This window comes from Triturus cristatus, chromosome 8, assembly GCF_964204655.1.
Source record: "Triturus cristatus chromosome 8, aTriCri1.1, whole genome shotgun sequence".
Classification (NCBI taxonomy): Eukaryota; Metazoa; Chordata; class Amphibia; order Caudata; family Salamandridae; genus Triturus; species Triturus cristatus.
The window spans coordinates 841,808,152-841,824,734 of NC_140591.1; the positions used below are offsets into that span (position 1 = coordinate 841,808,152).

General features: G+C 43.6%; 1 protein-coding gene across 1 annotated transcript in view; it reads left to right on the forward strand.

Moving 5' to 3' along the window:
• The window catches only part of PROS1 (protein S), a 308,818-nt gene that overhangs the window by 229,820 nt on the left and 62,415 nt on the right, over positions 1-16,583 (forward strand). The window contains exon 13 of the mRNA XM_085622337.1: positions 5,446-5,594. Coding sequence (XP_085478463.1) covers positions 5,446-5,594 — 149 coding nt within the window. The remainder of the gene's footprint in view (positions 1-5,445; positions 5,595-16,583) is intronic.

The following is a 16,583-nucleotide window of genomic DNA, read 5'->3' on the forward strand; positions in this document are numbered from 1 at the left end:
TGTGGAGGGAGGTCAATATATATTCTTTTATCCTTGTCATTTCGATTATAGATTTTTAAGTCTGCCATTCCCTCCTTCTCATCATATCCCTTACCTTTCTCTTTTTCAATTCTTTTTCCACCAGAATCTGTTTTATTTGACATATTTGCCCCCGTAGGTAGGATAGGGGGTGCATTATCCTTCTCGCACCTCTCAGGTAGAGTTGCAGGTGCTAATGTATGAGGAACATTAATAACAGCATCATCTGTTTTATTGGTATTCAATACAGCTTTAGATCTAATTAGTGTACTAAAATGTTCCAATGTTTCTAAAGTACCTGCCCCTTGCTTTTCTAAGCCCTCAATTTTATCAACAAGGGTCTTTAATCTTCCTACCACTGGCAGTATCAAAGACTTCATTACCTGCTCAATTTTTATCATGAAGTCTACCAAATCACTCAATGTAATTCCTTCTTGTAGGGTGGAATTATCTTCTTGATTAGGGGGTTCAGTACTATTTAATGACTTTCTTTTGACCCCATTCTCTTGGCGGGGGGGTAATACAAATTTCTTATTTTTGCCTTTTGGTTTCCCTTTCTTGCGTACATTCTGCACAACTTTTGTTTTTGGACTACTCCCTTGTATCTCCTGCAGGGAGATAGCACCATTTGGCAAACCCACAGTGTTTATATCTTCATTTTCACAAACCATTATCTCCTCCCTGTGATCGGGCACATTGTTTGTATTAGATTGTCCCTCACTTAATCCTAATCTAGGAGTTAAAGACAACCTATTTTCCCGAGTCATAAAATTATCAGGAGGTGTAGTTTGCGAGATTACAACACAGTTCGAGTCCTTGACCGGAAAGTCCGCATATGAGGCCATTAAAATAGATTCTTGTGATAATTGCATACTCAGCATGGCATTGGAGTGATCCTCTGTGTCCTCTTGCTGTTGCGTTAACAAACATAGACTAGGGGGTAGTGATAGCCGCCTCTTGGTGCTCTCAATAGCATTGGCGACTACCCCAATTGTTTTTTGCAACATCCTATCTATTGCTGTCAAACTTGGGAGAGGGGTCTTAGTTGGGGCTTTAGTTTTAACAGATGAACGAGTGGCCATCCGTGTAGTTTACCCCATTCTTCACAGTCGCCGTACGTTCGATGTATCCAAAGAACCCCTTTGATAGAAATAGCAACAGAATACCTGTGATGAAAATCAAGGGAGGTGGCCCAGCCCAGCCACGGTCAGCCCCGGACGGCCACAGACGGCCCGCCCTTTGCCCGGGCTTCGCCCGGCGCGTCCCGCATGCGTCCCGCGAAGCGGGCCTCTCTGCAATTTGTATGCGCCTCCTGGCGCTTGCGCCGCGTCAGCTCGTCGCGCCGCCGCTGAGGATGCCGGGAGTTGCAGTCCCGGGGCGGCGACGCGGAAGATGGTGCTTGCTGGCGCTGTAATGGCCCCTGGACTCTTGGCGGTGGCGGCAATGGCGTGGCTCCACAGGTGAGTGTTTCGGTATCTTCTAAGTATTGTACTATTCACAAACACACATACATCAAACAACTTTATATGACACGCATGCAGTGCCCAGCACTGCATCATCCCTCTATTGTACTATTCACAGGCCCACATACACCCTGCACAGGTATATAAGACACACACACTGTGCAGCACTATACACCCCTTCAATTTAGGTCAAGGATGAGTAAAGCTCACAGCAGCTGAACTTTAAATGAGTGAGCCTGTAAATCTCACTCTAGTGACAGATAAAAAAGCCTGTTTTCCTCCTACTGGTCACTACACCGTATGCTGCCATCATGGCGCTCATGCTGCTTAGCTCCTGGTAAACGCTGTAGCCTTTCACCACTATGCTTTGGGCCCACATCACAGTCTAAAAAGACCACAATCAGTGAGACAGGCCTATGTCATGCTGCACATTCATGATCCATGTTCTCCTACAACAACAAAAATCAGCATCAGGGATTCAGATGTCAATACATTTCGGGCACCCCAGAGCAAGGGTACACGTCCGTCACCATGTGAGGGACTTTTCCGTCCCGACACTTGTTCTTTCTGGACGTCACCTCCTGGTCATTAGAAACTTCCCAGCAGTGAGAACGGAAGTAACATTCCTGAAACTGAGTTTTGAGAACTCGAACTGGGCAACAGCGATCAGTCCCTCTGTCAAAGTGACCTCACAATCTAAGTCGAATGCTAATCCCACCAAGACGTTGACTCAGTCCCGTATGTTATTGGGTTGCTCCCTCTAGGGCAAAAATCCCTGTTACTTACTACAGGTGCGGGGTGTTCTTGACCTACGTAGATCAACGCACCTTGGTGTGTTGAACTCAACATCGCTGGGTTTCCATTTAATAGGGCCCTTGAGGCTATTCGTATTGGTTCCCTTCCTAAACTGAGAACTACTTTGGTATCTCTGGTATGAAGAGGTGAGAGGTCAGCCCTGCTTTAGCCAGTGTGGGCTCAGTCGATATATATTTTATATTTAACTCCATGAAGGCCACGAGTTTTCTGACTTGTGCTAGGGACCAGGGTGGAATGCATGGTTTTGCCCTCAACAGAGGAGCAGGTTGCAAATACATAGCGGGGTCTTTCATGTCCATGTTCCTGGCTTTAACTTTTTGCAAGCTCACCTCTAAGGTTTCCATTGCAAGTGCTAAGAACTAGTATAAATCCAACTTTGGTCATGAACAAACGAAACTTATTTCATAAACAGATTAGTAAAGATAAAGTCACCAAAAAAATTCATAGTAAGTTACCTACCTCAATAGAACTCACTACCAATGAGGGCCACAACACCGTTTAATAAGAAACTCACAGAAAATACACATTCAAATTCAGGACAAGAAAGACTTGCCAGTTTATCTCAATCTACAGAGCAACATCCTACGATCCTCCCATACCCAAGAAAGCCAACCTCGCTGGATTTAGTTTTCAGTAAAATAACTAAGTAATAAAATATTGTTACAAAATGTCCAGAGGAAAATTTCTAAAACATAAAAACGTAGCTAGTACAAATGTTGTATAGACATTAGCACGGTTTAAAATTGTACTTTTAAATCACAACGGCAGCTTGAGTCACATGATAATTTGCTAATTGAATATGGCTTCCATGTTAGAAAATGGCTTCATGTGCCTGTGGGAACAACTTATTTACGACAATGAGATCAGTGTAAGAGAGCCACAAAAGAAGAGGCAAGATGTGAGATGGCGGAAGATGCCAGCGGATGGAATGGTTATTGGATACTCCGGAAGGGCATCAAGAAGGGATGGCTTGAGCGGTATCATGCAGCAGCTACCCGTCCCCTGCCAAAGTGGCGGGGCGGGCCGGGCCGGAGGAGGGAGTTGGGGGGGAGGTGTCGGGGACACAATTTTGAAAAAAAAGACCACATTTACTTACCTGATCGCCGCTGTCTCCGCCATCTGCTCCATCGCACTCTTCCTGCTTCTGGGACAGGTTCCCTGACTGCACTGCGGCCATTCATTATGCTGCTTGAAAGCAGCGTCAGGATTGGCCTAAGTGCTAGGACTTTGCGCTCCCAGTCAGACTGGGAGCCTGTACCTGCTTTCTTCAGGCCCAGTAATGCAGCTGGAGATGGAGAAAGCTTCACTGCGCATGAGGTGTTTGACCGACCTGAAACGGCTGGCCAAACACCTCATGCGCAGTGAACCGACAAGGAAGTACACTAGCACTCCCCCACCACAGTGTCATCCCCCTGGACCCGCCCCAAGACTCATCAGAGTCCTTGGGGCGGGTCAAGAGAAATTAAAATAAAACAAGAACAAAACTGGTTTAAAACCAGTTTTATTATCGTTTTATTTGCAGGTGGTGACCAGGGAGGCAGCGCTTCTCCGCCCTAATGGAGGGGCCGCCACTGGTATCGTGGGTCAGTGTGGTGGGGTAGGATAAGGAGAGTCTACCACAGAAAGGAGGAGATATTGCTCAAGAATGGTGGAGGAGAGCACAGGTTGATGCATGAGGTTTCTCCCCATATACTGTGAGGGGAGCACCTAGAAAACAGATCCATGAGAGTTTCTACCTGTGAAGGGTGAAAGGAATGCAGCACCGGATCGGGGCGATTTGTGATGATTTAATAAACATCGCAAGCTACAGCATAGATAAAAGGAAATGCAAGTGCATAGAAGCATTTAAAGATTTTTATAGCAACATTTTTGTAATTCTCAATTGGAATAATTATGCACTTGACATTATTACCGGCTTTCAAAATTTGACTTTTTAAGCAGAATTGTCCACTTGGAGATATTTTTACATACAAATGATAAATATTAATACCGGTAATCTGTGTAGTAAAAGAAATTATAATAAAACAAAATGTGATTGTCGTGTTTTGACTTAGAAAGTTGAAATAACTTTAGAAGTTAGATATATCTGCTCAGAACTGGATGCCAAACCCTACAACTTTAAATGCTAAATGTTATTTCTCACTGTGCTAGCTTTTTGAGACGTGGTATAGGTTCTGAAGGTAAGTATACAGTTTGCGAAATCATTCATTAAACCTTCATTGGTCAGAATGACTTAGGCACGCTGAAATAAATAGAGTTAGATGGAATGCAAACGCCTAATCTCACAGAGCAAAATTGATAATTCATTGTACACAGTAAAACAAATATTGGCACACCATACATTGAGCAATCTCTATTCACCTGAGTAATACTTTTAATTTTTTCCTTTTTTCAAATGTCTTTGTTTTTTTCATGCCCTGTTCATGCATTGAACATCAGAGAGCTATTGTAGATTTGGAAAGCCAGCATACATTACATCCCTTCACTGGTGTGCAAACCTAGAGGTATTTCAAGGCTAGAATGTAACACCAACAATTGAGTGTTAAAAATATTAGTTCAAATGCAGGTATGTCGTAGGAAAGGATACAAAAAGACACAATTAGGAGGAGGTTGTCAGGGGGGTTATACAGTCTGGATAGGCAAGCGCTCTGAGGCTGCCTTCAAGACGCTCATGGTGCCAAAAACACCATTGTATAGACAATGCCCAATATTTGCTGAATGAAAATAAAACCAGTACTGAACCCAAATGTAGCAAAAACTTACAATTACTCTGCTGACATTGAGTACAGTACATTACCTATCGGGACCACACTGGCGAAAATAAAGTAAGATTTTTTTTTCCAGAACAATGATTTTTCTGCTAAGCGCGAGATGACAGAACTGTGCAGGAATTGGGCGAAACAAAACGCAGCCAACTGGGTCCTCAGGAGGACATTTTCGTAGTGTTTGTTAAAGTTATTTGATTGTTTAAAACCTTGTATAGCTTAATTGAGCTATACAATGTGTTAGGTTTATTCCATCGAAATGAAATCCTGTGAAAAAATAAATTTCCCTTTGAGGTAGAAATAGATGATCTATGGTTACAGAAGGTAATTTTAATAAATGTCTTTGGATTCTCCTTTTGTGACAGTAATTTTATTTTTAACAGATAATTCCGCCAACAATGCTGAATGGCTAGTAAATGTAACTCTGAGTATTCGCTCTTCGACGGACACTGGTGTTTTATTTGCCCTGGTCAATGGTGACACTGTTCCGCTTGCTTTGGCCATTGAAGACGCTGGTTCATCTAATACACAGGTAATTTTTCACATCAATTAGTGTTCAAGTACTTAAAAGTCTTTTCCAAATAAATTCCCATATTCCTATCCCTACATTTGTGGTACTTTATTATGTGACATTGCTTTACAAATGTGTGATAGTTTGTCTCTTCCCTAAAAATTCCCACTGTTTGGGCTCATGCATCCTGGAAGCATGAACATGGCTAATGGCTCACACAGCAGCAATCGTTACTGCATTGCTAAACAGCTTGCACATTTGTGTCCCTAGATTATAACCTATTGTACCAGTTTCCTGGAAAAATAAACTCTTGCACCAGGGGTGAATGGCAAGGTATTGGTGTGGGGGAAGTAGCATAAGATAAGAACATAGTGCTAGAGGGTACACCACATAAGCATTACTGGCTGTACCATGTTCTATGAGTTTCTTACTCCATTAGGGTATGATGGACGTTCTAGTAGAAAATTGTTGATTTACCGATGATAAGCGTGTAGTGATCCCCGTAAAGCAGAGAGTATGTTAAAAGCAGCTAATACCCGAGTGGTATGCTGAATTGAGAAGTCCTAAGAAGAAATTTTAATTTAAAGGCGCAATGAGAAAAGAAAAATACCGCACTTGGGAGCACAGTGTTGCGCGGGAATACCTTGAGCGAACTGCTAAATATGGCATACTTTAAATCATAGGGAAATTAAACCAACAAATTATGCATCTCACGGAACAAATACTTTTCAATGTCAAACTAAATAAAATACTCTAATAAGTGTATTTTAATGAAGAAGTGCAAGAAAGGAAAAAAACAAGGATGAAAGAAAACAGCAGCCCTCCATCCATACATACTGCAATCGGGAACGGAATCCACATATCCATGAAAAGTGCCCCAGCTCTCCTGGTGTTTAGGAAAAAGGGGAATACACACCTCTTTAAAGAGCACTACATCACAATGCATAACAGCCAGCTTCTATTCTCCGAACCTTGCTTCACCTGCAAGCATTCATTACCAGTATCCTTGTCTTTGGACCTTACAACCCTATGCTTCCTTTCCATGATGATCACACTAAACAAATACCTCACACGTAAATACACACATACATTTTTTTTACTAAACAAATGGGTTGTACACCATATACTGTCTGTGCACCATTCTACAAAGCTCCTAAGTGTTTTCATACTCCTGAAAGAAAGCTTGAGATATTTGCCAAAGGAGATATAAACATAACTCCTCTCTGCTTTGACATAGTACTGATTCCATACTCATCCTATGGAGCTAGGTTGCAATTCCAAACCTCTCATTGAGAGCTCTGGTAACCTGTGGATTGCCAACAAGTCCATTGACCACTGTTCTGTCCCCGATTGGTCTACTCTGGCAGTAGTTTTTGGCCCTTGTGACGTCCATGATCTTCTCTCCTGTCTAGCCTAGCCTGATTGCTATTAGCTTTAAGCGAGGACGGACTGGGTCTGAAAATTGGCACAAGCACAAAACTTAAAGCGACTCCTTTAGTTAATCAGATAGCTAAAAAAGTGGCCTAAAAAGGCAAATTACAGCAGTTTTGAATGTGCAAATGCACTGTATAGGTGTTTTGCAGGTTGTGGGAGACTGTATGCATTTGTGTTTGTTGCAGGGAATGTTGGTGGTAATATCCGGGAAATCAACTGTAAACAATAACCCACCAGACCATAAAATAGGCCCACAAACAGCCAAAGCAACGGCCCACACACATCTATCAGAACAGCCCTCCGGGCATTGCCAGATTTCCCTATAGGCCAGTCCGACACTGGCTATGAGTAGCCTGGAGGTGGTGTTAGTAAGAAAGACTGCCAGGTAAGGCATTTCATGCAGACTGATATTGATGACAGCGGAAGCAAATCACCTGAAGGAGAGAAGTCTCCACATTTCCACCTATGGCTCCCCACTCGAATGGCAAAATGAAGACTAGTCTAAGAGAGGAGGCAAAGGCAGATGGAGAGAGAGCATAGACGAGAAAGACATTAAGAAACAAAGGGGCAACAGAGAGGCAAAGAAATAACCATACAGAGTAGTAAACAGAAAAAAGTGATACATTTCCCATCATCAAAAAAGTGGTAAATTCATTTTTGGTGACATCTTTATGCCAAAGTTCATCCCAGGGGTGTTTATCCCATTTTGTTCTGTGGTGAGGAATGGGAGGGGGCAGAGTGGGGTTGGGATGAGGTTGGGACCCCCAGAACAATCATACAATTGTAGAAAGTTCATTGTAGGCAAGATTGAGTCTGATTACTCGTGGGTATAATTTTGGAAAATAAAGTTCTATGCATTATAACTCAAGAAGGTCAAGAAGGAACCGAGAGGGAAACACAGAGACAAAGCAAGAAATAAAAAACACCAGCCTAACTGTGATTGAACATTTTCACTTTGGCACTAACTAGAAAAGACAAAAGAAAGCCTCTGGCCTGATTTGAACAAAACCCCGGCTCTTCAGATCTCCAAGAGCATCGTTAGGTGAACCAGATGTGCTATACTTACATATATTTAACAGGTGTCCCACACCAAGCTCCCGAACAATGCACTATAAAAAGCCATCTGTGTGATTATAAAGTGGTAATCCCAATGTATCACCCAAAGCCTGTTAGGGAAACCCACCTATGCCACTACCAATGTTCTGTTCTCCTTTGACATCCTATTTTTGGACAGTGCGTTGATCAAAGAAGAAAACATCCCTAGTCTTAATAATAATGTCTCTCAAATCCAGTGAGCACTGTTCCACCATCACAGTTCCTAACACCTCTGTTTTCCCTTTGAATCCCTACCAAAGTACTCAAACCACTATAACTACCTGTCACTCAGCCTTTGGCCACAACAGCCCTCTATCACTTAGGGCATCTCCTCTACTAATGTCTTAGCTGAAATATGAGATGGAACATAAAGAAAATCTGTGCAGGTTGCCCAGAGTGTCATATATTTTGTCTAATTTAGTATTTGGCACAATTGCATTTTCTTATTTTGTCCTCGAGTGCACTATTTTTCCTTGCTTGGGTTCTAAAGTTTCCACTTCACTGGCCAGCCTTACATTTTGGCTCCACCAGCATAAGTGCACCATTAACATTTTTAGTCCTTGTCATCACTTCTATGAGCAGTGCATTCAGAAAGTTCAAAAGTGTTTTCTCCACTAGAGAGACCAGATTTTACTGAAAAGTCCTCAGGCACCTCACATTTTTGTGTACTTTCCAAAGGTTGAAAAAGTTGTCTTTTTGTATGTTCGTTTTGGACATGGAGGCCCATGCAATACAAAAACCAAAGACTTGGTGAAGGTCTGCAGGGTTGCACAAAGTTTGGATCCTGCATCAATTTAAACAAGCCAATATGCCCAGGAGGCCAGTAATCTTGAGACACAATATCAGTTGTGGTCTGGTCTTTAGTCAACTGTGGTTAGCCATGCAGGACTAAGTCTGCTTCATCAGCTTCTCTTTTTCCTCTCTCATCCTCCAAGGCGACTTCAAAAGAATCACTGCAGTGATAGTGGTAGTGTTCAGAGGGCACAGTTCTTCCACTGTTCCCTGCTGGCATCTCAGGGCAAATGCAAAAACAACAGGTGATGGACAGAATGCAGAACAATGTCATACATTCACCCCAGTACAGAGATTTGGGCCTAAATCCATCGTTTTTTTGCTCACCATGCTATTCCAGTCTGAACCCAGCCATATGCAAATCAGTCTTGACCCTGTGCCCAATGGGAACAGTCCATCCCGAACTGCCAGGCCAGGTCCTCCCAGGACTGGAAACAAGCATCCTAGGACCAGTTTTGGGTTTTCACCCCTCTTCTGACAGGATAGCTTGACTCCAGTGGCATGGAGAGCATGTGACCCACGTCTTGGCATACCCGTCCCACTCGGGGTGACAAATGCAAAAACAACAATTGATGGACAGAATGCAGAACAATGTCAATCATTCACCCCAGTACAGAGATCTGGCCCTAAATCCATAGTTTTTTTGCTCACCATGCCATTCCAGTTTGAACCCAGCCATATGCAAATCAGTCTTGACCCTGTGCCCAGAGGGAACAGTCCAGTCCGAACTGCCAGGCCAGGTCCTCCTTGGAGTGGAATTCATCTCAGGGCAGTCCGGTGCCCCTGGCTGACCCTCACCATACTGTAGGGAGGTAGCTGTTGTGAAAGTTGGGTTCGCCACCACCACCACAAGAAAGTCACTATTGCAAAGGTGCTCTCCTCCGTGAAGAGAGGAAAGGTGAGTCAACCAGAGTGTCTCAAAGACTGGCGTCCATCATTACGCCGGCTGCACTCACACACTTCCTCCAGATCAATGGCACTCTGATGGGCTCATTGTCATCCCTAGGGGCTTCAGAACATAGGTGAACGAGGATAGAGGTGGGAGCAGAGAAACTATGTGACAAACTTGGGCTCTGATCAGCAATGCCATATACTCACCATACTTCAAATTAATTTCTCAAACATATTTAAGTTTAAACAGGAGGGTGGGAGCACATCACCTCACATCCCAGCACTCATTTTGCCCCAATGCATCTTGGTAAATGCAGTGCATGTAAACACTTACTTCCGTAGTAGTCTTTAATTTTTAACCCTTATTGGTGCTACCTGTGCTGTGTAACTTTAGACATGTGTTTCTGGATTCATTACTACATCAGAAGAGAGCAACAAGTCATTTTTGGGGTGCTGGAAATGCTGCCTAAAGTCTTCTCAGGTCTCTGTACCATTCACTGGGTGCAGGTGTATCAACACAAGCTCATCAGCAAAGTAGCTCAAGGGAGCCTTTGCAAAGAGGAGGAGGGTGAGGGCTCACCACCTTACATCCCAGAACCCCCAGAAGAATGTGTTGCACTCTACTGAGGAAGGACAACTATCCTGAAACACGTGTCTAGAGATACACAGCACTAACTGCACCAACAGGGGTGAAAAACTAAACACTGTCACTAAAGTAAGTGTTATCATGCAGCCGGAAACTTAGGGCTAGTGGTGTTTATGAAACAGTCCAACATGGAGAACATTTTAGAGGAGTTCCCTGAACTGTTTAAAGGGTTGGGATGCCTGTAAGACATCCAAGTCAAACTGCTTATTGGCAACACAGTACGTCCCATAGCACTGTGGCACAGAAGTGTGCCCTTTCATCTTCGTCCACTGGTGGAAAGGGAGATACAACAACTGGAGCGTGCTGGAGTGATTGAGAATACGAAAGGGCCAACAACGTGTGTATCCACACTCGTAATTGCTCCCAAGCCAAAACAGCCTGGGGCACTGAGGCAATGTGTGGACATGAAATTACCAAACAAGGCCAGAAGCCAGGAAAGACATATCACCCGGACTATCAACGACATAGTGTCAGATTTGTATGGGGTCAAAAGGTCTCCAAGCTGGACCTAAATTCCGGATATCACCAACTCATCTTGGAGGAATCGAGTAGGTATATCACCATGTTTTCTTCTCATTTGGAGCTCCAACAGTTCAAGGGCCTCAGTTTTGGAGTATCATCAGCGGCCGAAGTATTCCAGTAGGCAATAAGGAACACCCTCTCCGGTCTGATTGGCAACCTTAATGTCAGTGATGACATCCTGATATTCTTGAGGACCCTGGAGGAACATCACTTGAGGCTAAGTGCCACCATGCAGCGACTGGTTGAGTGGTCTGACGCTACACTGACAGAAATGTCTGTTGTACACCAATGAGATTGACTTCTTTGGTACAAATTCTTGAGTGGGGGTTTGCAAGTCGACCCGAAAAAGATCAAAGCCATCAAAGCTGCAGCCATTCCTCGCAATCCTTTTGAAATACTCAGTGTTATGGGGATGGCCTAATGTGGCAGGTTTATCCCAAACATGGCCATGCTAGCTGAGAGTGTTAACTCACAAAGATGCAAATTGGGAGAGGAACTGCAAGGTGGCACAGGCATTTAAGGATGTCAAGAAGGTGCTTTTACAGGGTGTCACCGTGGCCTACTTTAATCCTATTAGGAAGACGGAACTCATCATTGATGCCAGTCCGGTGGGGCTTGGAGCTGAACTTTTGCAGGCCAACAGTGAAGGTGAATGGGTTCCTATTTCGTATCCAAGCATGGTGTTGTTGGCAGTGGAGACTCACTATGCCCAGATTGAAAGGGAGGCTTTGGCCATTCATTGGGCCTGTAAGCCTTTCCAGCTATACCTGTGTTGGCACCCTTTCGAGGTGATAACAGATCACAAGCCTCTGGTACTTCTATTTGCTGAATCAGCTCGCAACGGTTCGAGAGATGGGCATCCAGCTTCAGCCAATCTCATTTGATGTGTACCCTATTGGGCCAGGGTGAACAACCCTGCAGACTACTTGTCACAACACCCTCTGACTGATGATCCAAACTCTCACAGGAAGGTCAATCCCGGGTCAGAAGAGTTAGCAGAATGTTTACCGAAATGGCTTGTCCAAGTGCGCTGTCTGTGGTGGAAATCGTAGAAGCAACTAAGGAAGATGCCTGTATAACGTGGATGACTGAGGCTCCCAAGAGACATAAATGGAAGAACTTCCGTGATGGTTCGGAAGGCTCTCTGGTGTGCTGAGTTGGGCTCTCGCTTTTGTCTGCTGCCGCTGCTCACGGTGAAGGAACAACAAAGCTGCACACACATGTGGCGCTGCCGAGATGAACTAAGTGAAAGCGAGGAAGAACTGGTATTGAGAGGTCATCAGATTGTCATGCCAAAGAGGCTGTGGGCTCGCACTGTGGATCTAGCACACCAAGGACACCAAGGCATGGCCAAAACAAAAGCCTGATTAAGAAGCAAGGTGTGGTCCTCAGGAATGGATCGAATGATGGAAGAGCGAGTGAAGAACTGCCGGACCTGCATTATCACAGGCCTATAACCGCCCGTGGCACCAGTGGTTACTGAAGATGCCCTCACTCAACCATGGTCATCTGTAAGCCTCGACAACTGCCTGATGATGGTCCTCATTGATAGTTACACCAAATTCCAGATTGTAGAAATAGCCCAATCCACTGCATTTGAGTGTTCCAGGCCTGAGCTCGAGAGAGTATATGCCCTGCTAGGTATATCAGAAGAGGTCAAAACCGACAACGGGACACCGTTTCAAGGACAGGAGTTTTGTGAATACCTCCAACAGTTAAATGTCTTAATTGACTCATCAAACCACAATGGCCCAAAGCCAATCGGCAGGTGGAGAAGTTCATGCAGACACTTAACGGGGCAGTCCGGATTGGGGTAGATCACGGAGATGCCTCTGAATGCTGTTTGCATCAGTTTTTGAGGGCGTACCCAGCACGACGAGGTGTGCGCAAAATGACTTGATAATGAGAAGGCCCACCCATGATCTGCTGCCAGCAGGCCTTTCCTAGCAACCCTTAGTTATTGATGAAAATTCAGCCCTTGAAAGAAGGAAAGCCATGAACGACAAGGCCAGTCGAGGCAGGAAAGAGGTGGAACCGATGTTGAAAGTAGGGGATCATGTTGTCATCAAAGATCGCCATCCGGGGTGGAAATATTGGACTCTGTTTGAGAGAGAGCCTTGGGAAGTCACAGGCAGCAAAGGAACCATGGTGACTGCCAAGCTGGGAAACAACGAAGTGTCCAGTAATATATCCTGGTTCTGGACAATCCACCTGGTTGTCGTGGGGGAGGATTCTGAGAACTGTTTGTGGTGCAAGCTGGATGCAAGCAGGGTGAGCCAAGGATTTGGGAGCTCCTCTTCTCCAGCACCAGAAGAAAGCAATTGGAGTCACTCCCCCCGATTGAGAGAAGAACACCCGGTAGAGAACAGTGTGGTCCTGTCTTCCAGAGAAAGGAGTAGCCGGGGGCATCCATATAATATGACCCAACCCGTAGCCGAGTCTGCAACTCAGAGACTACATCTGCTGTGAGCATCTGGAGTCCAGGATTGATGGATGTACTGTCGTGCCATAATGATACCTATTTGCCTATCCCTATGTTATGTTCGCTCTCTCTCTCGCTCGCTCTCTTTCTCTCTCACTCTTCTCGCAATCTTCTCTCTCTCTCTATCCTGCAATCCATTTGTCCCTGAGATGCTCATGGTTCCAGTTTGGGCTTTTGTATTTTTATTTCCCGAGTTATCTGTTCAGATGTTTATTTTATTTGTCCAAAGGTTGGATGGGATGTAGTGACCCATCCGGCCACTTCATGAGTTTTTGGGTTACGCACGCACTAGTATGGCTGGGCCCGGCCGACAAGATAAATAATGGTGCCTGGACAACTCTGGGACACAAGACGCTATAGACCAAAGAGTAAGGGGCCATTTGCTGTGAGTGCTAGTGGGCTGCAGCCTGGAAGGTCATCACATCTGGACCTTCACACTTTGTAACAGAAGATTTATTTCTGGTGAGGATGGCTGTAAATATGAATAGAAAATGGGGTCAAATTAAATCCAAATTATCAACTAAATGCTGCCAGGAAAAAGCCACAATCCAATAAGAATTAATTAAAGGCCTCACATGCTAATATTTCAAATATGCAATCTTAAATTGCAACAAATACTGATTTGTGAATACTTATATGGAATGTGTTATGATTGATTCGGTAAAAGTGGTCGCCATTTGCGCACAAACTTCTCCTGAATGCATTGATATTTTGCAAAATAACCTATGTATTATTAGGTTGGCTTACAAAACACTGAATCGAAGTGAGTCTCAGTTTGACCTACCACATTAAAATGTATGAGGTAGGCTGCAAATTGTGACTCTCTATGATTGGCTAGAGTCACAGGCATGGTGTCCTGCTTGTGTCCGCAGATCACTATATCTGGGATTGCTTTTAAGTAAAGCTATCTTTTTTTAAATGAAGCCTGTCTTCTGACAAGCTAAATGGGATGCATTTAAAATAAAAACAAAAAGTGAAAAACTTTACAACCATTTTTTAGAGGTAGGTAGTGGGCCCTTTGCACCGTCTTTCCAAATACCGATTTGGTATCTATGCCCTAACCCAAATTGCAATTCCATAATGTGTTACCGAAACACAATTTGGGTTTCAATCATTTAAAAATGCCATTTTGCTGTGATAAAGAGTCCAATTAGACTTTCGCAACAGTAAAATTAATTTGTGTATGAGGGCCTTAGCAATGAGAAATAAATTAGGTCTGTGCCTAAATGTTCTTACTTTTGAACATTAATATTCGCTATTTGAAAGTCTGTATGAATAGCAAAAAAGACCGAGAAGAACACTGCTTTCACAAACAACATGAAAAAAGGTGGGCCCTTGGACTGGGAAAAATTGAACAATTATTTTTTTTTTCTTGCAAAAACAGATACCTCCCAAATGCATTCCAATGACAAACTGCCCTTGAGAAGATTTCTGATATCAGGATCATAATTTGTCTATAATATCTGTTAGTAATAAAATAATTACATAGTTTTGTTCCAATTCACACAGTGTTTAGGAATGCTTAGATTCAAACTTTAAGTACCTATGTCAAAATGCAGGTAAATAAGATTCCATTTGGCTTTATACAAAAGTGAGTCTATAATGTGACATAACTGAAGGGTAAAATCTGCAAGTGTAATTAATACCAGACCCCAACACGTGTATTTGTGTGTATGTATGTGTGTATATATATATATATATATCAACAAAGTGCCCTGAAGCTGTAAGGACGCACTCAGCAGTGAGCCCATCTCCCGGCCTGAATTAACACAGCGCCCTCACACCTCGGTAAACATTACAGCCTGACTCGTTTCGAGGCATTGCGCCTCTTAATCATAGGCAGCTGAATACAGATGAGATTTGGATCGCTTTCTTTTTTATTTAAATTAAAGCATGATTGTCATTGATTGTTTCAGCCCTTGTTTGGCTGCGCTAAGTGCGTGACAGTGATGTTGCATGCTGGGGTATGTAGTCTCAAAACTAAGGCATCAAATTATCCCTTAGTGGGTTCCGTTCTCATCTGCAATACTAAAGCATTATTAAAAAGTCCTTTGTAGGATCCAAGGTGTTTCAGGCGCATTCTTTAGTCTGGCTTGCTGCGCTGACATGGTTTGGACATCGTTTCAATCCTCAGCCTCTTTTTTTGTTAAAAGATGGTTCAGTCCTCCGCGGCGGGGCTGCTGCGCAAATTAGATGAATCACCAAAGTGCCCTGAAGCTGCAAGGACGCACTCAGCAGCGAGCCCACCATCCGGCCTGAATTGACACAGCACCCTCACACCTCGGTAAACATTACAGCCTGACGCGTTTCGAGGCATTGCACCTCTTAATCATAGGTAGCTTAATACAGATGAGATTTGGATCGCTTTCCTTTTTATTTAAATTAAATCATGATTTTCATTGGTTGTTTCAGCCCTAAGTCCGTGACAGTGATGTTGCATGCTGGGGTATGTAGTCTCAAAAGGAAGGCATCAAATTATCCCTTAGTGGGTTCCGTTCTCATCTGCAATACTAAAGCATTATTAAAAAGTCCTTTGTAGGATCCAAGGTGTTTCAGGCGCATTCTTTAGTCTGGCTGGCTGCGCTGACATGGTTTGAACATCATTTCAGTCCTCAGCCTCTTTTTTGTTAGAGGATGGTGCAGTCTCAAAAGGAAGGCATCAAATTATCCCTTAGTGTGTTCCATTCTGATATATATATATATATATATATATATATATATATATATATATATATATAATTGGCATTTCATGGTTTTTGGGCATGTCATTTAATAATGAGGTTTTCTTTAGACATAAAAAGAAATGCTTGATTTGTAAAAAAAAGAAAATGGTCAGGGCGCTCATCAGGAGACCACTGCAGCATTCACCACCCATTGCCAACGCCACCAATGACACCACCAACAACACAACTAGTAGCCATCACACCCAACAAGCTTGACACTTCAGTCTATTCTAGGCCCCCAATGCCACAAGAATGGCTTGGGCAGCGGGTATTAGCCATTTTTAATGTATAATTAATTAATGAAGAATTGTTGCTGTGCTTAGCTCTAATTTAGACAAACAGAGCCACTATGTGGCAGACTGTCTTAGTGCTGGTGTTGACCATTGAGTGCTGGTGCCGAGCACTGGAAACCACTAGCTCAAATT